The 26876-nt window shown below is 38.6% G+C and overlaps 1 protein-coding gene and 2 long non-coding RNA genes across 6 annotated transcripts; 2 read left to right on the forward strand and 1 right to left on the reverse strand.

The window, feature by feature from the left end:
- Positions 1-652: 652 nt before the first annotated feature.
- Positions 653-7843, forward strand: LOC115940980 (uncharacterized). The gene is made up of 3 exons (XR_004075716.2): positions 653-782; positions 1590-1683; positions 7586-7843. It is a non-coding gene; the product is annotated as an uncharacterized LOC115940980 (long non-coding RNA).
- Positions 2058-21844, reverse strand: TRA2B (transformer 2 beta homolog). 4 transcript variants are annotated; one of them, XM_031028246.2, is made up of 10 exons: positions 21539-21710; positions 14865-15140; positions 9701-9834; positions 8490-8652; positions 7171-7359; positions 6419-6534; positions 5374-5457; positions 4201-4260; positions 3557-3630; positions 2058-3065 (listed from the first exon to the last, which is right to left on the reverse strand). In XM_031028246.2, exons 4-10 carry the CDS (start codon positions 8520-8522, stop codon positions 3055-3057), a joined length of 567 nt encoding a protein of 188 aa, XP_030884106.1. In that variant the 5' UTR covers positions 8523-8652; positions 9701-9834; positions 14865-15140; positions 21539-21710; the 3' UTR covers positions 2058-3054. The 4 variants fall into 4 exon arrangements, with proteins under 4 accessions (XP_030884106.1, XP_081687185.1, XP_006733464.1 ...); XM_081831059.1 differs by lacking the exon at positions 14865-15140 and adding an exon at positions 14381-14450 and having other exon boundaries at positions 21539-21709; XM_006733401.2 differs by lacking the exon at positions 14865-15140 and having other exon boundaries at positions 21539-21844.
- LOC145723509 (uncharacterized) lies at positions 21816-22899 on the forward strand. The gene is made up of 2 exons (XR_014148623.1): positions 21816-21920; positions 22708-22899. It is a non-coding gene; the product is annotated as an uncharacterized LOC145723509 (long non-coding RNA).
- Positions 22900-26876: the final 3977 nt, after the last annotated feature.

The following is a 26876-nucleotide window of genomic DNA, read 5'->3' on the forward strand; positions in this document are numbered from 1 at the left end:
ATGAATTCTCTATTGTGTCAGGCCTATGTTCACAAGATCCAGGGTTTTTTTGGTTATATAATCAAGATCTGTCTGTTGTCTGAAGCAAAACTGTGGGTGTGCACTCATCAGTAAATCCTTCCCTGTAAAATTTACCTAATTTTGATAATGTAAATAAATTTCACCTTCTGGATGAAACTTTTGTTCCCAGTCTAATTCATAATTTCTCCCCTTGAGCCTTTGCAAGTTGAAATACTGATTAGCAGGAAATGAGGGTTGAGAATTGTTAGTTTTATCCTGAGGCATACTTTCCTTATGCAAGGGAAGCAACTAAAGACCATTTTGGAGGGCTTGGGGTTCTCAAAGGCCTCCAAAAAAGAACAACAAGAAACAAAAACTTACACCAATTGTTGGGATCTGACATTTCCTGAATAATGTGTGCTTTCACAAGACCCTAGTAAGATTATGAATTTTAACTATTTTAATTCAGCAGTCCTCCAAATCAACCTTGCATTTGGTTTCAATCATCTCAGGCCTGCAGTGGTAAACAATGTATTGTTAGTACTGGCATTTAAAAACCTGGGTTCTTTTGCCTTGAGGCAAGAATTTCAAGATTTAATTTATCCGATCCCTAAGTTATCCAATGGCTCTCCTATGGTTCTGACATTGTCTCTTTAAATTGGTGTATGCCAACAGTTAACCCAAGGGACTCACCAGATGACCACCATCAGAGGCACATGAACAGACTAGACTACTTGTTTCCTCTCCCAGAATAGGAAAGGAGTCTCCACCCATCAAACCCGGTAAGTTCTAAATTTTCTTCAAGGTCTGCTGCCTGTAATACACTCCTGGTAGCAATTTAGAAGTCAAAATGCTTCCAGATCCAAAAGCCCAACTGATCGCTAGCTTTAAAAAAAACCCACTTTATTGGCAGGATAATGGGTGGCTTACATGAATTAACTGCAAGCCAACACCTTCTGGGATGCATCAATTAGGCATGGTTGGTTTCTGAAGTTGCTCTAGACCTGAGGCCAATTAGAGGGCTGGGCAATCTATTTCTTACTCCATATACTGTAATGCAGTAAGAGGTTAGGTATTTGTGTAGGGGACCTCATTCAGTGAGACCTGCACTGGATGCCCACAGTTCTCACACCCACTGCTTTGGTGCTGGTCTACCCTTTCCCCTAGCAGGACAGCCTGTAAGTGGTATGTTTCTTCAGGTACACTCTTACCACTACAAAATTATAATCCAGCCCCTTCTGGACCATATTCTACAACCATCTGAGGGGCCAAATCTTCCTCTCAAACTGGCTGACAATAAATTTGAAACAAAGTTAGTTCCAGGTGCTATTCAGAAACACAAACATGCAGAATTTTAAAATCCATTTGACAGTTTCCAAAGTATGAGAGATACCACCCAGTGGGACAAATTAAGGCCTGCAAATATTGCCTATGAAATATATATATACATATATATATATTTCAAGTAGGCTCCACACCCAACATGGGGCTTCAACTCACTACCCTGAGATCAAGAGTTGCATGTTCTACCAACGGAGCCAGCCAGGCACCCCATGACCCCCGCTTTTTTTATTCATCTTGTTATCTAGAGTATGGCAGAATGGCATCATGAATGAAAGTACAGACTGTGGCTGGACATCTGCCCACATATGGATTACCATTTAATAGTTGTGTTAACTTAAGGTAAGTTAATCTCATGGCTGCTATAGACTAAATAAACTGTTTTACAGATACCTGGGACATACTAAATGATTTTGATAAATTACCTGCCTATTGCATTTTCCACTGAATTGGCCACCCTCTGGGCAAGTGTGGAGACTAGACTTATTTAATATAACTAACATCATCCAAATGACAATCACTCAAGTACCTAACTCCCCTCTTAAATGTATTTTCCAGGAATGTACAATTTATCTATTAAAAAAAAAAAGGCAAAAAGAATACATTTCAGCCTAAGGGATACTGTACAAGGGACTAAAAACTACTTTAAAATACCCTCCAATTATAAGTAACAAGGTTAAAACAAAATCTTCTATGTCAACTGAGTTGTACCAGCCTTTTACTCTTTTCATTTGCATTTATTTAAACACAGTTCTCAAAACATTTGAGTGAAATTGGGCTTCCTTTGGTAAGCAAAGGACCTGAAAATAATATTTAAAAAATGAACAGGCAAAGTCTTCGGTTCATCCACAACACAGGTGTAGTGTTCCCTTTCTCTTTTCCCGAACTCTGAAGCACTTAATTTTTTCCATAGTCTAAAAGCTAGAAGAACAAGAGTACATTTGTGGTGGAATGTATTGTCACTTGCTGATAACTAGTTGAAATACCATTATCCCCTTGTAACAGCTTTAAGAAATAGCCTTTTAAAGGCATACATCGTGTACCTCTTTTCTTATCCCCTGCTTTATATGATACAGATTACATAAAGGCTGACAAATCCACATTTATATAAGCATTAAGCATTGGCTGTATTGAAAGTTCTTTAGTTCTAGTACTAGCAGTACAGGGTTACAGAGCATAATTTTTAACACTTAGTTGCAGGTATATTAAGTATAATATGTTTCATGGATTGGAGGAAAATGGGTATTTTTGTCTTGAAATTTACTACTGACACAACCTAATCTGAACAGTTTTGCTAAGCATTGATGTTAGAAAGAAAAGTAAAAACCAAACTTTATTGTTGCTTTTTACCATTTGGTAGCATTTTACACACAGGCTTCGATCTTCAGAATACCCTGGATTCAGTAGAAAAACCTTTTAAATGAAGTTTTGTACAATAGAAACTTCTCAGCAGTCAAAATTTAGACTGTAAAAAAATACATGCAAAACATACTTTTCTGAAAACACTTAACTTTGAACAAAGCACCGAACTACACAAATGCAGAATGAAAACAGCATTTCAACTCCACCAAAAGTAGTCATCATAAAAGGTGTAAAAGTCACCTAACTTCACTAGGCACTGTTCACTTTTTAAACAGGAGACAATAAAAAATATTGTCCACAAACAATATCCCAACTCTAGGGTAGGTTTCAGAAAGTCTTCAACTTCATGCTTTAATAGCGACCTAGGAGGAAATAAAAATCAGTCTCTCAGTATTGAAGCATATTTATCAAGTATACTTTAATGTTCAGACTTTTTATTCTACCATTAGAAAATTCTATGCACCAGATTCTCTCCTATGAAAAGGGTTCCCCTAGGAATCAAAGAACCAACACTGAACAAAAGAAATAGCTGGGAAGTATAACTCAACCCCCAGGAGCTAAGGTTTTAAAGTCACCCAAATGTTTCCAGGCTGTACATAAACTGCAAGCCCTCCTGAAAAGAAAGTTACAAATGGTAACCAGAATGTATTATACATTTACTATTTTAATTAGCAAGAGTAAGATTCCAAGGATTTTCATATACTTCCTTGAACCGTACATACAAAAACCAAGGGTGGGTGGGTGGATTATAATATAGATAAAACTACTTGAATTAACCCACTATCTACTGTAGTTTGATAACTTCAAGCCATACTATTATAATACATAAAATCGTATCAAGTTAGAAACTTACGAGGTGAGTATGATCGAGATCTAGAACGTGATCTGTATCCTCCACGACTATAATAAGGAGAAGGTGACCGCCTTCTGTAAACAAATGCCAAGACCATCTAAGACTCCATAGACTGAAGTTAGACTAAATGATATATAAGGATTGCAATAGTCATGGTATTTCCAAAGTCTGTTTTAGATAATAAAACCACTAATCCCAAGCACACCTTCATGAACACCCAAAACAAATTTTACTAGTGCTTCAAAGCAGTTTTCTAAGACTGACTTGAATATTCACTTGCTTACTAAGATGCTCGTTAAAAGCTAACAAAAATGCAATAGTACCAGAAAATAGCAGTAAGGAATAAAGACTAAGAATATTATGGATGCTTATCACTGACCTTAATTTACACTATCATCGATTAAGGTACAAAATGGGGCCATTGAGTAATTACCTAGTATAAGCCCAATTCATTTCTGTAAACACACAAACGAAGCCATGTATACACACTATTACTGGTTTCAGTTGCAGTATTTTATGAATTTCATGCAATCCAATTTGTGTGATCCAACTTTTAATAACCCCCCAAATACTAGTAACCAAGTGTCTTTAGGTAAGCCATTCTACTGTGTACCATGTACATTTAAAATCCTCTCCTGCCATACCTGTAAATCTGATCCCTGTCTTGAGCAGCTCTCCATCCTCCTCCTCCTCCACCTCCTCCTCTGTGAAGGCAGAAAAGCAACACACATTCATTTTTTTAAAGTTTTAAAAACAATATTTATGCAGTATAATTAAAACTCCCACGGAGAAATGAAAGGTCATTTTTGTAAGTAAAGTGATTAAAGCCCTAACTTTTGTCACCCTTTTTACAAAATGGCATAGAGCTCTCTCTGGTGGCTAAAATGAGTAACAGAACAAATTACACTTCTAAAGTAAATGCTCAACTGAATTAAAACCTGAATGTTTAATCTTCCCAGCCTCCACAGATTAATCCCTAAGAGTGCCAATTAACACACAAATGTTCTTTCAAAAAAGGTTTTTGTTGGGGATAAAATGCTGGACCATAGTATCAAAAGCAAGCTTAAGGACTCACTTCCACAGTCGGTAGTTGACAATCAACTTCTTTAAACATTCAAAACAGTGTACAAAAAAAAAAAAAAAAGACAACCACACCTCAGTAAGGCACCAAGGATTAATCATACAATTTACATTTTCATAAGCAAGACAGGGTCTAAATTACCCGCTGCAGGTAAAATAAAGATTTTACTTCATTTTATCTTCCAAAGTGTTTCTCAGCATGACAGTTATTTCCCTATTAATCACCCCCAAAAAGGTTCAATTTTTTGGTAATAAAAAAACCTTTAGCCATTCTTATACCAAATTATTGCCCTTCAACAAATATTTCTTTGGACTCTTCCAAGACTTAGTTTTCCCTATCTAGAGAGCATCATACATTAGACACCAAAAATGCTTTATAAAGCAATGACTTCAAAAATGCAGCTTATGGAACTTAAGAACAAGCACAAAGGAGTGAAAAAACTGAAGTATAGTCTGTAATTTTGGTTCCACTGCCATGTTCAAAATCAGGGATTTCAGTTGGTTTACAACTTGACGTTTTTTAAAAAAAATACACATATTAAGTTAAACTGACTAGACACATAACCTAAAAATCTATAGTTTTAACTCTAGCCCTACGTTTCTTAGTATAAAAAAGATTTTATTAAACACTAAAGTTTAGTGTTTTTAAGGTCCGTGCCTTAAATTAGGATTCAGGAGAAGAGACTGGTACCTCCCTTCAAATTTTTGGCAACTTAAATCTACTATGGTTAACTTACCTGTATGATCTGCTGTAGTAGTCTCGATCATCATAGCCTCGATCATATCCTCTGTCATAGTAATCCCGACGGCGTGAGCTGCCACTATAATAATATATCTTCATAAATATATTTCATCCAGCGAAATACATCTTCACAGAGTATCTTCATAAAATACCACGTGGCCTTCCTTCCCTATCTTCCTACATACAACTGTTATTGTTTAAAGCTGTTCAGACAATAGCACAGCAGCATGACTCATCTGGGCCCTGGGAGCCACAGCTGAGCTAAGGACATTACTGGGCAACTGCTCCAAGTATAATCTCTCTACTCTCTTATATTGAACAAAAATAATATCTACTAACAACCCCCTAATTATTAATTCATAGACAGGCCTTTTCTAAAAGAAAAGTTACCCGGAAAAGGATTATTATTCCTATTTAAGAATTCACTGATACGGGATAAACACTGTCCTTTTTCTCTGCTCCCTGTAACAATGTACATAAATGTATTTTCCTAAAGGAAAATAAAATATTTGCAAGAATGTGCTTTCAGGAGTGGGAAAATTTAAATTAAAAACAAAAAACAAAACTTCAACACAGAGCTTTTGACCAATATAGAAACACTGGTGAGAATGATGACAAAGGAAAAGAAGTATCCTATCATAGTTCAATGCGAAAACTGTGTTTTCCACTCTGCTTAACAAAAACTAAAAAACGCACAGGAGTAGAATTTGTTATAAACTTGACTTTTACCTAGAACGGTTAAGATTCCATTACGATAAAAATGGTCTAAGCAAGAATATTAATTACCAAGCAAAGCCAGATATATGGCCTTTCTGTATGATATGGTGGGATGTCATCTACCAGTGTGCAGCACAAATACAAGATTTCCATTGAATATATTCTTTTGAATAGTCTTACCCAGTTAAAAAAAAAAAAAAACAGGAAGAATGATTTGTACTGTGGCAGGACTGGATGAAATGTCGAAAATTTTCCCCGGGTACATGGTAGTTCTTAGAAAAAATGCACTCAGCCATCAATCTTTATCTTAAAAGTAAACTTACTAGGTAGGTCTCCCCATGTAAATTCCTGGTGTTGGGGTATGTGGTCTTTTTGTTATAGAGAAATCAACTCTGATCCTACGTCCATCAAGCTCCATTCCATTGGCACGCTCTTTTGCCTTGGAAAGATACATTAAGTTATTATATACACCTGGGACGAGGCCACAAATATCCAGTATAAATACTTTTGTAAATATTTACAAATATTTGTAAGTAACTATAAATATATCTTATTTACTATATAAAAGCGAAAACTGTCCTTATCCTTATGTTCATCTGTACTTGGGAGTCAACAATAGGATTATTTTAAAAAGATACAGGTTAAAAAAAAAAAAAAAAGGGCGCCTGGGTAGCTCAGTTGGTTGAGCAACTGCCTTTGCCTCACGTCATGATCCTGGAGTCCCGGGATCGAGTCCTGCATGGGGCTCCCTGCTCAGCGGGGAGTCTGCTTCTGCCTCTGACCCTACCCCCTCATGTGCTTTCTCTCTCTCAAATAAAATCTTAAAAAAAAAAAACACAAAAAACAAAACAAGGAGGGCGCCTGGGTGGCTCAGTCGTTAAGCGTCTGCCTTCGGCTCAGGTCATGATCCCAGGGTCCTGGGATCAAGCCCCGCATCGGGCTCCCTGCTCAGCGAGGAGCCTGCTTCTCTCTCCCCCACTCCCCCTGCTTGTGTTCCCTCTCTCACTGTGTCTCTGTTAAATAAATAAAATCTTAAAAAAAAAAAAAAAAAAGATACAGGTAGACTTTTACTTACTTCCTTGGCATCATCTACATTTTCAAAATATACAAAGGCAAATCCTCTTGAACGTCTAGACTGCTGGTCATATACAATAGACACATCAGCAATGGGGCCATATTTAGAGAATACTTCTCTTAGATCTCTTTCTGTAGTGTACAAGCTCAATCCAAATACTCCAAGACAGCAGTTGGGATCAGGATTTGCCTAGAAATGGAAAAATCAATTTTAAACCTTAAAATTTATCATAAACCAAAGTTAAGAAAAAATGCATAAAAATTACCCAAAATGTCACTAACAATAAAGCAGATTTAAATGAAAAATTAAAATTTAAAATCAGTGTTATGGCAATAGCTGCAAGCATTAATGGGCAGAAAAGGGGTGCCTGGGGTGGCTCAATCAGTTAAGCATCGGACTCTTGATTTTGACTCAGGTCATCATCTCAGGGTTGAGATCAAGCCCAACATCTGGCTCCAATGCTGGCCATGGAACCTGCTTCTCTCTCCCCCATGGAGCGCCCGGGTGGCTCAGTCATTAAGCATCTGCCTTCGGCTCAGGTCATGGTCCTGGGATCGAGCCCTGCATCGGTATCCCTGCTCCACAGGAAGCCTGCTTCTCCCTCTCCTACTCCCCCTGCTTGTGTTCCCTCTCTCGCTGTTGTCTCTGTCAAATAAATAAATAAAATCTTAAAAAAAAAGATTCTCTCTCCCTCTGCACCCCCTCCCAAAGAAAATCCTGCGAAGAGCATTTCAACCTCAGAATTAAGTGTGTGTGTGTGTGTGTAGGGAGGGGGAAATAGGGACTCATACTAGTGAAGACCAAAACTGGCATTTTTGTGGGGGGAGACTGGAGAGCAATTTGCCCAAGGGATTCACCTCCTAGGAATTTATTCTAGGCGTAAGAATAATGAGAGTAGCATTACCTCTATAAGCCAGAGGGAATAACTATTTCAGGGAAGATAAGCCCTAATACCCGAAATAAATGCACTTAAAATTAAATGGAAAAACCAAGAAGCATTCTAAAAAGAGTATTAAAGCTAACCCAGAAAACTTCAGTAACATTAATATGGCACATATAGATAGTAATGCACAATGGGGATTTTTTATTTGATGAGCTGAGCTACACCACTGCCACAGTATTTTGCTTACATATGACTGATAGCTCAAATGTAGACCATTTACAACATAAGAAATACTTTTAAATAGACTAACCTCAAAACACTAAAAAGTCTCTAAAGAACTTGTGTGTTCACTACCAGAAGTCTACTGTCAAATGTAATCAGTTCTAATTTCAAAACAGAAGAGAGACGTATTGCTTCAACAATTTTTTCATCTTACCCGATTCCCAACATGACGCCTGCGAGTAGACATGGGAGAATGACTGTGGCTATGCCGTCTTCGATAATCTCGACTGTAAGACCTGCTACGGGATCGTCTATGGGAGCGGGACCGAGATCTTGATCTTGTGTAATGCCTTCGAGAACTTCTTCTGGATCTAGACCTGTAAGACAAAAGCTTCAGGGTTATGACTCAGTAACTGATTGATACAGCTTTTAATTCTTCTAATAATCTAGAGTTAAAATCCAAAAGACGGAACACAATTCAGACATATATTAACATTAAATTGAGCTTTTTCTTCTGTATCTACAGTCATCTCAACTCTGCTAGAAAGAGCTCCAAACCACTATCAGCTCTCTTCCATTTCTTAAGATAAAGGAGATCAAAATTAACATACTGAAGATCAATTAACACACTAAAAAATGTGGTAATCATTAAAACATGCAGCACTTCCTACTAGCTTGATTTGTGCCCCCCTTTCCCTCAGTATAACACCCTCTATTTTTTCGGCCTCTCCCATTATGCCCACCATTCACTTAAGATAAAATCACCATCACCATAGTTTTGTCCAGCAGTGTTTTAAAACCAATCAATCGCTCTTAACTAGAGTGATATGAAGTGTCATCTAAACCAGACAGGACACATTGTAAGAGAGAAAAGAGGTGCTGTTAATTATGCCTGATAATAGGCATAAACTGGGGCTGTCCTGGGCAAACCAAGGACGTAGAGCCTACTCTAGACCAACATTAAAAAAAAAAAAAAAAAAAGTGCGCTGTGTTATGGTATTATTTTTGTTTTATACACACATGTATATAATATTAGACACTACACCTATTTATCAAGAATTGCAGTTATGAAAGCCAATGTTCTGCAGTCCATTTGTTATACTTAAAACTCATAGCGAATCCTCACAATTCTGAAGAACTAGTACTAACTCGCCTTTTAAAGATAAGGAAGCTAAAGTGGAAAAAGGTTAAGTAATCTGCCCAAGTCAGAAAAAATAGAGGTAAGATTTGAACCCTAACGCCAAAAGCCCAGGCTCTTAACCACTTAGTCTTCTGTCCCAGAACTTATGATTAAGTACATTGCTAGTACCAATATTAAATAAGCCAACAAATGATCTAACCCTCTCTATCTTCCTAATTTACAAAGCACACACCAATTTCAGAGCTAAGAGTAACAGAAGAAAATCCCAAGACAGTCTTTCTTACCTAGATTCAGATCTGGACCTGGACTTTGATCTGGAACGCCTGGAATCTTCCTTGGAGCGAGACCTTGCTGGGGTATGCCTTGCAGATTTCCCAGATCCATGAGCACTTCCACTTCTGGAAGCAGAACGGGATTCCTACACGTAGATGTCAAAAGTTTAATTTGTATACTTTCTGGGCAACTTTAAAAACAAATAAGCTGCTGTGAGATAAATGGTGAGGGAAAGCAATCCCCTTCCAAGATAAGAAAACATAGGTAAGGGCAGGAACTGAATATACCTGGTATATTTACATTGCTCCAACTGACATAAGCCAATTAACTTGAACTTCCACCTTTTCTGGAGCAGGGTTAAGAGTTAACTGACCCCACTCTCTTCAGAAAGGGGTGCCAAAGCCAAGCAGTTAAGGGAACTGTCCAAGGATTGTGTTTTGGGATTGTTACTCCATAAAGACTAGGGTGAGAAAGAATCTTATTAACTATGACACCTATACCTTATACCTATATTTCAATCAAGTTGCCATCAATAAAACAAAACCCTATGAAAGTCATAAAACTTACTTTTAAAATGCCTTTTTTTTTTCCAGTAAGACCTTAACTTCTCAAGTTTTATTTATTTTTAAGTGGGGAAAAGAGGCAAGGACAATCTGTTTCAAGTCCTAGCAAAAGGCAGAAACCTAGTGGAAAGCAAGGACCAGCCTGAAGGACACTAAACCCTATTCCATCTAACCATGGTGGGAAGCCCCTAAAAATCTCAAAGCAACCAGATGGAACCACAGCAGAAAGGCAGTGAACTGTGCAGAAGAGCAAAGAGAGTGCCAGAGATCTACAGCTTTCTGGGCTAAATGGAGATGAACCAGGGCAAAGTGATGGGGATCTAGGAATAAGTAGCTAGGTAAGTTACATAAAGGACCTATTAAAACCAGAACAGATTAAATCAGGGGCTCCTATCAAGGTCCATGAAGGTAGGGAGTTCAGAATTGCATGTAAAAACCAAAGTCTAGGTATATACTATACAGCCATGGCTTTCCCAATCAAAACTAGACTACCTGGTAGGTGAGTGGCACAGTAAGGAAAATCTCTAAAGAAACCAGCAAAAGAATAGGGAAACAGGGTAACTGGCTCACCAGTGAGTCAAAACATACAGTCAACTCATAAGCAGAAAAGACATACATATAAAGTAATGGAACCAAGGAAATGTCCTGCCAAGGCACCAAAACAGAAACAACGGATTAAGAGAACAAACCCACTCAGTCTAATAGCAAAGGTGTTATCATCAAGCAAGACAACCGTACTTTACGCTCCAACTTAAGGCAAATTAAAAGGCATAAAGTCTAGTGAGTCTTTCCACCCAAGATAGAGCAGAAATGGCCAGACCCAAAAAGAACCAAAACAGTACAGTAAGTCACTGTAGGAGTAAGACTCAATGTTGAAGCTACTGGATAAAAGTACCACTGGAGACCTCCCTGTGTGGTAAACTTTCAGAATATTCTGGCCATTCTTGAAAGGATAAAATAGGATTTTAAATTATAGCTATAGCCTTTTTAGATTATGTTCTGTGATCTACAGCTTGATAGGAGAAAATTTGGAAGATCATTTCTATGATGCTCAGGGCAAAAATTTATATGCAATATAGAAGAAACAAGTTTGAAGTTTAGGACAGTAAAGAAAAGAGTAACTCAATCAGTAAAATAAGTTCTGGTCTCTAGGCCTGAAAGAACTCTAGAAACTTCCCAGTAAGATTTCAGTCATTATAAAACACAGTGTGAAGGGACATGAAATGTGACAGCCCCCTCTCCATCACCCCCATGGGTTGACTGTAAAAAGGTTCAAAGAAAAAGATACTCATTAGTGAGAACAGCTACCTTTAACAAGGAATGGTTAAAGGGTGTACTACAGCTTTGGGGACCCCAAATAACAATCTCTTGGCATTCTCTGGCAAATATTCTGCACACAGACATTTAAAAGCACAATCCACCTCCCTCCTCTCCTTGGACAAAGTAGTTCTCACAAAATAGGGGTGGGGTGCAGTTTCCGGCATCTTTACCACAGGCAAAAGCTAACCTAGAAGAGAAAATAGAAAAAGGGACCCCAAAAGTTAACTGCCTTCGTTTATTCCAATGTTAGAAAAGATTGCTTCATGGAATGATTATAGCTTTTAATGGAAACCAAAGAAAACAATTTACTCTGGAAAGGAGAGCTGAATATGCTCACAGTAACTCATAATAAAAAGATTACCAATAAAGTAGTTGTAGTTAACAAATCAGTCAGCCTAGGAATTGGAATATAAAGGAAGAAATGGTAGAAAGCCAAGATCTCCTTTTAAGCCTCTTGCTTCATTAAACAGAAAAACCTTATCCTAACCTACTCTACCTGTCTGCCCACTGGTAAGAGATTATACTTTTAGCCTAGCAGATCAAGGGTCAAAGATACAGCGTCTATGAAATTCTAAGACTTTCCTCTCAGCCTCTTAAGACTAACTGGCTATATGCATATATATTTTGTGAGCAATCACTTCCTAGGCCAGGAATAGAGGAAACACCAGCTAGAATGCAAAGATTTTCCCTTTTATACTGACATTTGGTTAGGCTAACACCTAAACAATGCCTCCACCTCCTCCTACCTTTCTTGTCAGGGATGTTTCTTAAAGAAGTTAACCCCCTTTTTGTAGTTATGCTGGCACTCAGCTTGTTTGAAAATATATATTCAAGGAAATTTAGCCTGTCCAGAAGAAATGATACCTAAAATTATTAGCCAAATCTAAAAGTTAACTTAAACCTTAATCCATGGGCAAATCTACACAACCAGCTGGGAAATTCTCCACATAAAGAAAACTCAAAGTCCACTCTTAGGGCTAAAAATTATGTGTCAAGGCATTAAAACCCTACCAAAAAAAACCCCACTACTCTGGACCTTCAATACCTCAACGAAAAGGATCATGAACTTAAAGTTAATACAAAACCAAGAAATTCCCTGAATTTTTGCCCAGGGAATCAAGTTTTTATAGATTGATCTTAGTCATATAACTAACAATATACAACTTCAAAGGAGCAGGTCAGAAAAAAACTCAAGGCTTTCAACAAAATAACCTTCATCTCCCCCTATTCCGAGAAAGGCACCATCTTAGAAAAACATTTTGAGAGATGAAGTGGAAACCATCTGGAACCATCAAATCACTAGGTTTCTTCCGTATTATTTTAGAAACTAGATGCAGTAAATTAGATTTTGAACAGTGGCTCTTAAACCGGTATGGAGTAAACCTACACAGCATTTAAGAATACAGGTCCCTAAACTAGAGCTCATTTTAATAACTCTGGAGTTGGTCTTCTACATTTCTTAGAAGTACCATACATATTTATGATGCTAAGTATCATTGCTTTATTCAATTTCAGAGTTTTATGCTTCCTGCCTATTGATTTTTCTTGGCAAAAGCATCGTCTTGGAACCTTGTTTCTTTCATTTTCTCTGCTCCCCTGCAGAGGCCTATCTCCCTCTTACCTCCCCAATAGCCAGAGTGGGGGTGAGAGGAGAAAGCACGGTCAAGACTCAAAGATACTTTGGCCAACGGGTGATAGTGGGGGGAACCTTGAATGGATGGGATGGTCCACCAGCATCAGTGTTTAGTTTCACCATACATCTATCCAGCTTAGACCATATAATCAAATTCCAAACTGCTTTCCTTCCACTTAGAGGCTTAATAGGTCTTTCCTCTTTTGGACCCCAAGGACCTTTCAGGTCTCCTGATAAAAGAATCCATGGACTTGAAGAGAAATAGAATATCCATTCACATCTCTCTGCCTAATCTGTAAGTAATTCGGAATGCAAAATTAACATTAACTTAATGTTATTAGTTTATACATGGCAAAAAATTTTTACAAACCAATAATTGGGACAAAGCAAAAGCTGGAAACTACTATAAATGGGAATAATTTTCTTCTCCTTGAAAACACAGAATTACAAAAAGCACAGATCTCACATTGGCCCTAAAACCCCAGAAAACAGATCCTTCTAGAAATGTCATTTAAGTCACTTTTTCCAAGAGTTGGAAGATCTAATAACTCTCAGAGAAAGTTTTTTAGGTTGTCTTCATTTCAGGAAGGAGAAGTGGTAACTTTGGCTTTCCCAACAGAGGACAACTCTTGGTTAGCTACCACTGGGTATTATTCTGACACGTGTACTTGTCCCATACAACTGAAAATAACATTACACTGATCATTTGATTCTTTTATTTAACTAAAACAAAACACACAGATGGGGAAATAATAGAACTTTGAGGTTTCTTTTTTCCCAGGAAGTACTGGGAGTGGGGAACCAGAATAAAGCTACTTTATAATATAATCTATACCTCTCACATCATTCTAACAATTAAGTGTTAATAGCAGAAAATGAGAAAAGGGAATAAAGCTGTTTACTGAATAAAGCACCTAACACTATTGCCGCTTTGAGTTAAGAGAGATCCTGTTCACTTGTGTGACCCACCTCATTCTAAGGTAAACTTTTTTTTTTTTTTTTAGCAGTAATCCTAGTCATTCAGCTAGAAAAGGCATTAAACAGCAAAGAATTAAGACTCATCCTTGTGAATTTAGAACCTGCATCTTAAAAGGTAGGGCCTAATTGGTCATAGCTTTCCACTATGCCATCTGGAAAGAAAATATTTTCATAAATGCCAAAAGGAGCTGGCTAACCTGTTCACTGGTTTGCTTCAATTTTGAGGGTTCGGTTCTATAACCATCCTGGTGACATTCTTTAGGAAAACTATGACAAACATAGAAAACATTCTATTATACATTGCTCAGTACTGAAGGATAGGGATCAGTGAATTTTAAGAGTCCATGGAGGTGGCACAAACCACCAATTCCAACTCTGGAGGTACTCACTCATACCCCAGGACCAGCAGAGTTAGATGAAAAAATCTAGAGGGACAACATGAAGCCAACTGTTACCCATGCCAGAGAGCTCATTCCTGCCTCATATTTGACTACAAAGGATTATTATTTTTTTAAATTGCATTTCAATCATTTGACTAAGAAGTTAAAATTAGAATTACCTAATTTAAACGTTTCCCCTGGAAGGCACGTCTTTGCCCTGTATATATTTTCTTCTATTAAACAAATAATGCATGCATGTTTAGCAAAATATACAGGGACACATAAACAGACTAGTAATTACTTAGCGTAGTGCTTTCTGATTCCAGATTACTTCTTATCTTAACTTCATTTTTATTTCTTTTCTTCATTCTTCCGTTTCAAATTCTGACTTCTTTCATCTTCCCCACTTCACACAAATTGCTCAATATTCTACAAGTGGGACTTCTGGTCTGATAATTAGCATGCATTCTTTCTTTTATTTTTTCAAATTTCAGCTTCACTTATTCCTGAGCTTCAAATACTCATTTATAAAACTTGTCAAAGGACGACTTCCGCATTTTCCTTCTTCAACATTAACCTTAATAGAAAAAGAACAGGATGAAGATATTTTAAAACTCCAGGATAAAATCCAGTGCCAAAACTGAAACTAGAAAAAAAAAATCCCTTTTTCTGGATTTAAAAAAAAAAAAACAAAAACCCTAGAATATGCAGCTCAAAAACCTGAAACTAGCCTCCTGTTGGTTCTAAAATATAAGGTAATCAACCTCAATTGTCTACTTCAAATAGATTTATCATGCTTAAGCTGAATGCGAAGTGCGCAACTGAACATTTGCTGTTCATCTAACATTTAAAAACTTTAATTACATTTCACACTTCTACTTATTGTATTCATCAATAGAAAATGTTAAGTGTCAAAAGCACATCTCTAGTCAAAAAGTGACACATTAATACAAAAGTGCAAGAAAGGAAAGCATGGACAATTCATTTGTACAATGATGACAAGGCTCAGGATTGGAGAGGCTTACAACTTGTGACTTGACTAGATAATAAAGTAAAGAAATGTATTTAACGTCACAGTAAAGGAATGTATTTAATGTCACACATTTTTGTACTGCATATTTAAAGAGCTCTGAGAAGACAATGTCAGGGAAATCAGAAAATTTGGACTAAAGTGCTCAAAACCCACCCCTAGAGAAAGCTGCTCTAGTGACATTTTAGAATATGAATGGTTCAACTACTAAATTTAGCACTGAAAGCATAAAAAGACTGTCAACCAACTACTATATCCAAGTAGCTATGAAGGAAAGCAGAACAAACTTGAATCCAACAGTGGTGTTTAAATTCCCCCTCAATGAACAAAGTATTAAAATCTTCTGCAGTCCAAAAGAGAAATCCTACTTTTTAAGGTGGCAATATTGGTAGAAAATTATAGCTCACCTCCTGCAATTATTTAAAAAACTCAACATCACTTAACAGATCAATGAAGTATAATTGTGTCTGTTGAACACCCTGAACAAAATAGTCCTCACAAAACATCCTTGTTATCCTGTACTTCACCTTATGATCTTTCATTTGTCAACAATTTCCTCTCTACTAGTTTTATTTTCTTTTGGGGTGACTGGGGTTAAAGGTTTCTTGAAAAAAGAAAAAAGTTCTTATAAATCTATCTGGGTATAAAGACAACCATGGCTATCGTGGGAAGTGTTGTGATGTCTTTCCTAAGAAAGCACAATTTTCAGTCGTCTTTTTTTTTTGTTGTTGAAAAGTCAATTATTGTCTGTTTAATCCAGGAAAAATTTTAAATAGCTTTTTATTTAAGGGAGTCAATTAATTGATTTTCTTTTAATATCCATCACTAAAATGTAATGGGAAATGTTTGCTGGCAGCACAAATGTAATCGTGGAATCAGAATGCCCAAGCAGGTTTCCTCTTTATGGCCTCCTAAAGATAACATACAGATACAGGGCTTAGATACTAGAATGGAGGCCAAAGCTCTAGGTATCAGAACTTTTCAATATGGACGCCTTCCTGCCCCCTTTTTTTTTAAATTACCCCTTCCCAACCATCTTCCTCCTTTTATATTCGAAGATCAAAACATGTTGCTAGATAATGTAAATATTAGGTTTATTTCAACTCAACTACTAAGCTCAAGTGGCCACTTTAATAAAACCAGATGACCAACTACTGGGCTAATGTTAAGAGATCCAACTTAGAAATAAGCAGAAACTTCTCCCCATCATCAACACAATTTTTGTTAAAAATCGATTCTAGGTATTACGGCTGGAATTCAAATAACATTAAAAACATGTACAAACTCTGCAGGTTGCTGACAGGGTAATATCTTAAAAATCGTAACAGGGCAAAGAAAAATTTGTTGATCCTGCTAGAAATATGGAGGTTAATGCTCACATCAATAGACTAATTTTATTTTTCTGTAATCAAACTCTACCAGAAGGTTGGGTGGAGAAAAATCTTCAGAAGACTGAGAAAAATCCCTGGAGGTGGGGCGGCGCCCCCTCATCTGACTTGCCTAAATCAGTTGTAAGCCCATCTCTTGCCATCAATAATACAGACTCTGAAAAGGGGCTTCACGCATGCTGCACTATCGGGCAATCTATGTTGATCAAAGCAGCATCTGAAAATAACCTCCACAACCTAATTCAGAAAGATTTTGGAAATTTGAAAAGTCCAATTTGCTATAGTGAAAAACCTTTTTTTGGCTTGCTTAAAAACAAGACTAAGTGACAACAATACCTGAAATTCAATGTAACCCACACCTCAAAAAACTAAGTTGGGTAAAAACACTTAAAATTTCCTAAACTTCAATCACCATCCCTTCTAAAAAAAGAATACAATTACGAATGAAAACTGATCAACATAACACAGAATGCTAAGGCTCAAAAAATACAATTGTAGCTCTGTCCTCTTGGGCAAAATGTGAACTATGAAAATGTTAATATTTACCACTTAGGTTTTGGCCTTTATTGGAGATAAAGGGGGAAAAAGTAAATACTATTAACATCTCTCACCACCTGAATTCCTCTTTAATCTTTTACAAAACCAGAGTACTTACCTTGTAATCACTTGTAATTTCAGTTTGAAAATGCCACCTTCTAGTTCCAGACATCCACAACATTAAAACATTCTCAGTTAAAACCAAGAAAAATATTCTTCAACCTGGTTTCTTCAAGAGACTCATACCTAACCAGACTCATAGTGAAACAATGCAAACTATTTCCTCCCACTGGAGGAAATTCAATCCTTTATTAAAGGAATTGGTGCAATGGCTGTAATTCTTTAGAAAGAAATAGATTCAGATGTTTCAGTTTTTGAAAATCAGAATTCAGAGTTAGGGGCTAAAAACAAAGAATACAGAAAGACAATGCAAGATTAAGCAGAAGAGAAAAACTGCAGAAATCTGAAAAGCAGTTTGATGGGATGGTATCCAGATGCTATTCATCTCCATAAAGAATAAGACTAAAGATAATATATCTACATTGCAAACATTTTTTCTACAAAAACTATATAGCCCATATTCTACCAGAAAATTTTCTTAAACTGCTTGGTATTGTAATCCTGACAGCAGGACAGAAATCCAAACCATCTGGTTCATACAACAGTGTTTCCTTAGTTTCTGGATTCTCTAAGTATAGACGCATTTGTAGAATCTTGAAGAAATTACAATCATTAGGAAGGCAGAGCATTAAACCAGTGCCAAGACCAAACACACAAACATTGCATACTCTAAATATTGTGACCATTAGTGGACCTTAAAGATTATCCCCCAGTATTACTATGCACCTCCTAACTTGCTACTCTTTTATCATTCTTACTCATCCAAATTGTGACATAGCTGCTAAGAATACTTTTTGCAAAGGTGCCGGTCAACCCTTTCCCAAAAAATGTTTGCAAGCATTTTTTGGAAAGTACTGGAAAAGAATTGAATTTGGAGATCAAAAATAATTTGCACAGGTTCAGCTACATCAAGGAAGTCAACTCTAGAGACAGATTTTAATTTAAATCAACTTTCACATGAAAAAACCCCACAAATAAAGGTAAAAGCTACTCTGCCGTAACTCAAAGTGTGACGTGAACCACAAAAATTCTAGAAAGTGCCCTAAGTATGCATTTAAAAGAAAATAAGGGGACACACTTAACCACACTTGTGTCAATATAGTCACTCAATAAAGGTGATCAAACGGAGAACAATCTACTGCACACATTCAACCAGTCTGTTTAGGAAAGGAACTTCAAAAGTCTAAAGAAGTAAGGTAAAAAATATTTCTAGAACTATACTGGGGCCGCAGGTACGGGAATGTCTGGATTCTGGACAGCTAAATTAAGTGGGGGATGGGATTCCAGCCAAACTGAGGAGATTTGTATTAGAAGTGATTACATTAACAGTACTGATTAGGCTTGTTATTAATGATTTACATTAATAGTTTGAAGTGTTTGAGGGCCTAGAGTGGATTCACAGTAATTTTTCAGGTTCCAGAGAAGCTATTCATACCAGGCATGTCCAAGATTATTACCCTGAATGCAACTTTTTCCACAGCTTTCAGGCACTTTCGAAAGGAAGTTTTTAGCCAATCAGACCTACCTGTTACGTACACTTAAGTCTTTTTTATGGCATTGTATCTTATCTGTTCCATTAAGCTTTAGGGTTTTGCCAGATGTTCTTTAGGAACCTCAACGTGCCTTTTTTTTTTTTTCCCCTTAGGTCTATTTAACCTCTTCAGGTTCCAATACACCAATTGGAAAGCTATCTACATACAAAACAAAATGCGAAATAAAACAACGTGGAAGTATTCCACTACCTCGAAGTTTAGAAACACTTCCAGGATTCAGGACTCTTACGTAAGATAGAAATTAATTTCCAACATGCAGCTTAAAATTATTTTATAACTTTCCTTCCGTAAGAATTTAGTGAACACCTAACCTATATAAACAAGATGGGGAAAAAACTAGGATGTATGTTTCACTACTAGGAAAAAAAAAAACCAATTCAAGAATGCCAAATAACTGGGATGACGCCTCTCAAGCCAGGAACCTACTTTCAACAATTGTTTCTTATGTAAATATGCCTATTTTTGGACAATTTTCGTCTTCACAAGTACACCATTACAAGTAACTTATTCAGGTACGTTCAACTGAGAGCTCTTCTACTCAGAAACCAGCCATTTTGTATTCTCTCAGTAGCGCAAAAAGTACTCAGTAATTGTTTAGAAAACTGAAGACTTAAATTTATCATTTGCTTTCCAGTACAAACACGAGTGACTAGTTTCAACAGTATAGTCAACTGGTAGAATCAAAAATCACAGCTTTAACAATCTGTGAGCTCAATCGAAACTTTCTTACCTTAAGAAAGCAAGGGCTTAAAAATAATGGTAGACGCTCCGGTGACGGTGTCATCAACCGTCTTAGAGAAAAGCGTAAAAAGCCAATATTCCTCTGTACAGGTAAAGCCTGGTTATTTCAGGCTAAATAAGATTTGGCTCCAGTTACACAGTTCAACAACGTTCCAGAAGCTAAGATAGGGAAGTTTTGTTTTTTTTTTAAATGCCCTCCTAATGAAGGGCCCCAAATCTGTTTTATAGCAGTTTGCTTGCTAATATATTTGAATAGATTTACCTGACGACTGCTACTGAGATCTTAGGATGGCACTGGGAGAAAGGGAAAACCTAACAGGTCAACTGTAAAAGAACCCAACTGACTCCTTACCAAAGTTAAAAAATCGCCTTCTTAAAAAAAAAAAAAAGAAAAAGAAAAACCAAAACTACTTCTACGGTGCTTTTTATTAACCTCCTAAGAAATTCTCCGTGGGCGCCTGGGTGGCTCAGTTGGTTAAGCAACTGCCTTCGGCTCAGGTCATGATCCTGGAGCCCCTGCTCGGCAGGGAGTCTGCTTCTCCCTCTGACCCTCCTCCCTCTCATGCTGTCTCTCATTCTGTCTCAAATAAATAAATAAAATCTTTAAAAAAAAAAAAAAAAAATTCTCCGTAACTTCCAAAATGTGCAAGATTCTGACAAGCTTTGTATCACGTTTAAGCCCGGAAACTGTCGTATTCCTGTAATTTAAGCCCCACCGAACTCCACATTTGGGAGGTGGAGACTCAGAGTAAAAGTGCACCAACAGAAGCTGTGGTTCTCAGACTTAGAATGCCTCAAAACAAAGGAAATAACGGCGCCATAAACTACTGCCCGCCAGTTTCTTCTACACAATCCCGTGAAAAATACCCACTCCATAAAAGAAGAAAACCTCTGCGGCCTCGGGGCTAGCTAGTCCACTGGATGCTCTGGTAACGATTTTTCGTTTGAAAGCACTCTTGGTATTGAAGAAAAGCACTCCATTTAGGCCAAATACAAAGCCCGCGCGAACCCCCTCTAACGGGCCCAGAACTTGTCTACCTCGGATTCGTTTCCCCCACCCTAAAAGAGGCCCCCAGAATACCCTAGATTCCGTCTTTCTGGGGTCCATAAAACGATCCTTTCTTAAACTAAACGCCGGGCGAAACCCCCCAGAGAACCTTGCCTTTCTTTCTCCACCCCCACGCGGCCTTGTGAGGCGCGGGCCCGCCTTGGCGCGCGGCTCCTCCGCCATTTTGTGCCTCTGGCAGCGCGCCCGGCCCGCCAGCCCAAGATGGCGGCAGCGAGGCTTCGCAGGAGAGCAACGGCGAAATAAGATACCGCTCCCCTCCCCCAACACCAAGGGGACGCAGCGGCCATTTTTAATCTTTCCCCCTCTTCTAACGGAAAAAAAACCGCCGTCTCGGGTAGGGGGCCACATAAACCCGTCGGTGGCCTACTTAACGCCTAAAGACACTCTCCGCAAGGGCTTTTTAAACCCAACTCCCATGCTTCCCAGCCTCAGACTTCGGAGCCTAAATCGTCCCTGTCTCCAGGTCCGAGGCCGACGGGCCTGGGAAGAGATGCAAGCTGGAACCACACAGCCGCCCCCTACACCACCTCTACGTACCCGCTCGCCGTAGTTCTGCTCGCCGCTGTCGCTCATGACTCCTAGCTGCTGTCGCCGCTCGACGTGCTTCAATCGAAGCTGCCAACCTCTTGCGCCTTCTATATGGAGGCTCCGCCGCAGCCTCACAAAACGCACAGGTTCCCGAGCCGCTGAACACCGAAGCGTTCTGCACCGCCTCCGCACGGGCTCTAAGTCTGCCGGACGTGACGAAGCGCTCCTTAACCCGGCCCCTCCCCCTTTCCGAACGCGCGCTTTCTTGGCTCCGCCCCTCCGCCCTCGGCCTTCCCTTTCTAGCTGTGGCGCGTCCGGAACCGGACGTGACGTAAGTCCCGCGGCTCGCGGGGTCCTACCCACCATCTCTGGGTTTCAGTGAGGCGGGAAAGTAAGTGTGGTGGATGGCCTGCTCTAGTGGTTGGTGGTCGCCCGGGGTGCCGTGATGTCACCGGCCACACCCGAATCTCTTTTTGAACTTTCCACGGAAACCGTCCTGGCGGTGGGAGGGAGGAGATGCCCTTTTCTCACATCCTTGATTCCTTTCTTCTTCTTTATTAATTTTTGCCCTTTTTTGTGCCGCCTTTTGGTTGGAGAGGGCAGATATCCCTACTGGGTTTCATGCTTTACTTTGCGTTTATTTAAATTCAATAGGGGATGCTTCCTTCCTGAAAATAACCTTCATTTGAGCACCTATTAAGTGCCCAAGCACTCCGTCAGTTCTTGATGTGCTGAAATTAGACGCAATCACTATTCTGAAAAAGTGCACTGTCTAGTAAGGGAGAACCATTAAACACATGTATAAACTATGATTTTAAGTGCTAGAGGTATCTACTATAATGATGTCACAGGAGGGATGATTAATTCATTTTTATCACCCAACAAAAGCAGGATGTGTAGTGGATTCTTGAACAACATGGGTTTGAACTACTCTGGTTCACTTATACTTGTTTTTTGTTTTTGTTTTTTTGGTAAATACAGTACTGTACCGCCCAGACCTTATCCTCTGCACCTGTCATTTACCCACCCATTAAAAAAGAAGTATGGTACCCGGCTGGTGAGGTAGTTTGGTACCTGTAAAGAGCCATTAAAACAGCTTTATTAAGGTATACTTTACAAGCCGTGCAATGCTTCCATTTAAAGTGAATAATTCAAATGTTTTTTTATTGTATTTACAGAACTGTGCAAGCATCGCGGCAACAGTTTCATCACCCCTAAAAAGAAACCTGTACTGATTAATAGTCATTGTACATCTCCCTCTCCACTGTCCTCCTGCAACCCTTCCAGCTCTAAGGAATCTGAAATCTACTTTGTCTCTATAGTTTTGCTTATTCTGGACATTTCATATAAATGGAATCATATAATATGAAGTCCTTTGTGATTGGCTTCCTTAATGTGATGTTTTCAAGGTTCATCCATGTTGTAGCATGTATCAGTATTTCATTCTTTTTTATTAGTGAATAATACTTTATTATATAGATATATCACGTTTTATTTATTCATTCATCAGTTGATAGACTTTTGCACCCAAAAGTGCACTTTACCACTTTTTAGCTATTATGAGTAATAATAGCTGCTGCTATGAGTATTCATGTACAAGTTTTTGTCTGAACATACATTTCCAATTATTTTGGGAATATACCTAGGAGTGGAATTGCTGGGTTGTATGGTAACTCTATGTTTAACTTTTTGAGGAACTGCCATTTAATTCTAGCTACCCTAATGAGTGTGAAATGGTATCTCATGGTGGTTTTGATTTGCATTTTCCTAATAATGATGTTGAGCATCTTTTCATGTGTTTATCAGTCATGTATAGATCTTCTCTGGAGAGATGTCTATTCAGATACCTTGCCCATTTTTTAGTTGGGTTATCAATCTTTTTATTATTGAGTTGTAAGAATTGGCAATTTGATTCTTACTTGGTACAGCATCAGTATTTAAGGCACCAGAGGCCCAGAGGTTTGGTGATGACTCAAGGTGACAATTGTCCTTTTCTTACACTCTCTAGAGCCATCCTCAACTGTTTTCATGGTTTCAATCGGTGACCTACATGCTGCTGGCTTCCAATTTTGTATTTACATCTTTGAACACCCTCCAGTTTTGTGCTTAAATTCCTGTTGCCTGCTTGAATTTTTACCTGGATATTTCAGAGGCTTATAAAAATTAACATGTCCAAAATTAATCATTTTAATAATCTCCTCCTCTGCCATCTAAATGTCTCTGCTAAAACTTTCTTACCAGGGGCACCTGGGTGACTCAGTCAGGATTAAGCGTCTGCCTTCAGCTCAGGTCATGATCCTAGGGTCCTGGGATTGAGCTCCATGCCGGGCTCCCAGCTCTGCAGGGAGTCTGCTTCTCGTTCTCCCTCTGCCGCTCCCCCTGCTTGTGCTTGCTCTCTGTCAAATAAATAAATAGAATCTTTAATAAAAAAATAAACTTTCTTCTCTCTTCCTCTCCTTATTTAATTAGTTAACATAGCTCATCAATTCTACTTCCTGTATAATTAAATTTTTTTTTTCTTCTCCATACCCCTTGCCTCATCAACTCCACCTACCTGGAGAATTTCCAATTACCTTAGAAACTAAATTAGTGTTTGTGGAGTTTTCACAGCTTTAAGCACCTTAAGCAGCTTTATTTCAAGTTCTAATAAGAAAAAATAGTGATTAAAAAGATTCAAACCATTACTTTGGACCTGGAGTCATAGTTTATAAAGATGAAATGGGATAGGGTGTACCTGAGAAAAAAATTCTAGTACACTTTCTCCCAATAATTGTGTTTTGAATTTTGCAACGATCCCTTGTGTTTTTGTGCACTTAGTAATTTCTAGCTGTTTTATTGGCCAGGCTGTATCATTTCTAAACTTCCCTGTAGCCTCCCTGGGAAGAAGAGATTAAATTTCTTTCCTCCTTTTTAACACCTAGACACTGTCAATGTGATATAATTTAAAAATTAAGTCAGGAGCAAACTGAGAGGTGTTCATTGTACAATTCTTTTCACTATGTTTGAACATTTTCATAATAAAATGTTGAGGGGAAAAAAAAGTCAGTTCATGGTACCACATGCTCTAGAACCATCAATGGCTCTTCATAACTTTTAGGATAAAGTTCAAAGACCTTAATACAAACTGCAATTCTCTGCATGATCTGGTCCTTATCTGCCACTCTCCCATTTGTTCGCTATGCTGTAGGCACACATTCTCTCACACTCCTTGTATCCTCAATCTTAGACTTTTGAATAAGCTGTTACCTCTTCCTGGGACATTCAACAACCACTCTTCCTCCCAACACACACCTACACTTGGGCTCCTACTCAGATCTCAGGCCTTGCCTTGCTTCCTGGTTTAGATTAGTTTAGATCTCTTATTTACATACTTTTACAAGCACCCCTGAAATCATTCAAAATGATTGTAGTTAAACAGTAATAATTTTATTGTTATTTCTGTGATTTTGGCTTTTATGTCTGTCTTCCTCACTGGACTAGATTCCTTGAGGACAGGGCCCATGTCTATCTTATCCACCGCTTTATACCTAGTACCAGTACCTGGCATGTTAAGCCTTCAGTTACACTTGTTGAGTGAATGAAAGTGAAGTATGAATTTAGAAATGAATGAGTAGGCAACAGGTGCTTTTTAGGTCCCTGAGCAGGGGAAAAACTCACTGAAAGCAAGGAAGATTGTCCTGGCAAAGACATGGAGGTCATTCTGGAGGGCTTATGTGTCATTCATGTCTATATCTCCAGCACCTAGTACAGGGCCAGGCTGTTGAATGAGGGAGTATGTGGCATGTGGTTCCCATACTGTAAATACAAGGTGGAGAGGACTGGTAGAAAGAATGGAGAGGAAACAGTGAATGGGTAGACTCTCAGAGGCTGGGCCTCACTGATTTTGATGATGGGAATATGTGGATAAAAGGCAAAGAGATAGGGAAAAATGACCATAAAAACTTTGTCTCGGTAGGGGAGGTATATGCAAGAGGAAATAATGTGCCTGCTTGGGAGTACTCTCTTAACTGAGACTTACTCTCACAGCTTAGGGAAAAGTCAGAGGCTGCCCCAAATTTGATTATTGTTAGTCTTTATAGAGACTGGACCCTTGATGTTCAACTTCTGTCCTGAAATTCATGAGTTCTTTGATTGATGGTTTCATTTTTGTTCATTTAGTTATTCAATAAACTGGAGAAGAAAGCAAAAGGCAGATCACAGAGGACTTTGTATGCCTTTTTAAGGAGTTTAGATTTTATTTAGTAGGTAATAGGGAAGTTCTGAGGGGTCAAAAGGTGAGTTATATTGTCATGTTTAGGTTGTAGAAAAGTGGTGGCAATCTGGAGTGATATGGCCAAGGAAGACTGGAGTCTAGGGGCAGATGAGGAACAAGACCTCTGCTGTCAGCTGTGCAGGGCATACCTAGCCAGGGTCCATGAGAGCTGATACCCAGGCAATGGGCTTTGTACACCCAAAGGAAAGCCCTTCTTTTGCAAATGCACACAACATCATCATCTGGGTGAGTGGCAGCCAAGCCAGGAGACCAGTTCCTGGACTCTTTCAACATTCCAGACAAGGAATAAAAAAAGAAAGTGAGCAAGTGAATAAGTCTAACACCGTGGCAATGGTGTTAGAGAAGAATGAATGGACCTGACTTCCTGTGCTCGTTGCTCCAAATTCAACTTTTTGCTTGCTCTGCGAAAATAGATGTGACCCTTTAAATATATATTTAATACATATTAAATATATATATATATATCCTTTTTGCCAGTTGGCACTGAAGCTTTGCAGTATAGGGCACTGTGCGGGCATTAGAGGAGGAAGGGGTTTACTTCTTAGTTCTAGACTGTTCCACAGACTGCTGCAGCACATGAAGCTTCCCCAGTGACCAGCTCCTACAGAGATTATAGCCCTCTTCAGCTCTGAGCTTCTGCAGTATGTTGGCAGCATCCCCAGATCCCAGCTCCTGGTGCTGTGCGTGGCTACAAGCAGCTCCTGGCAGCCAGCAGCTTCCTCTAGAGCACCCACCCCCAACTCCAACAGGTTTTGTAGCAGAGCCTTTTGGCTCCTGTAGCAGCTGCAGCTTTTCCAGTGCTCTGCTCCTGTAGTGCACAGTACCCAGCGGCACCCAGCGGCACCCAGCGGCACCCAGCAGCTGGTGGCTTTCCCTGGCATCACATCAGATGGTGGTTTTGTAGGTGAGACACTGCCCCATGAACAGCTTTCCCTGGCATCCTAGAGGGAAGATTTCTGAAAAATTCTAGAGGGCAGATTTCTTTCTTTTTTTTTAAATTTTTCATTGTTATGTTGATCACCATACATTACATCATTAGTTTTTGATGTAGTGTTCCATGATTCATTGTTTGCG

This window comes from Leptonychotes weddellii, chromosome 1 (assembly GCF_054177405.1).
Source record: "Leptonychotes weddellii isolate Sample4059 chromosome 1, ASM5417740v2, whole genome shotgun sequence".
Classification (NCBI taxonomy): domain Eukaryota; kingdom Metazoa; phylum Chordata; class Mammalia; order Carnivora; family Phocidae; genus Leptonychotes; species Leptonychotes weddellii.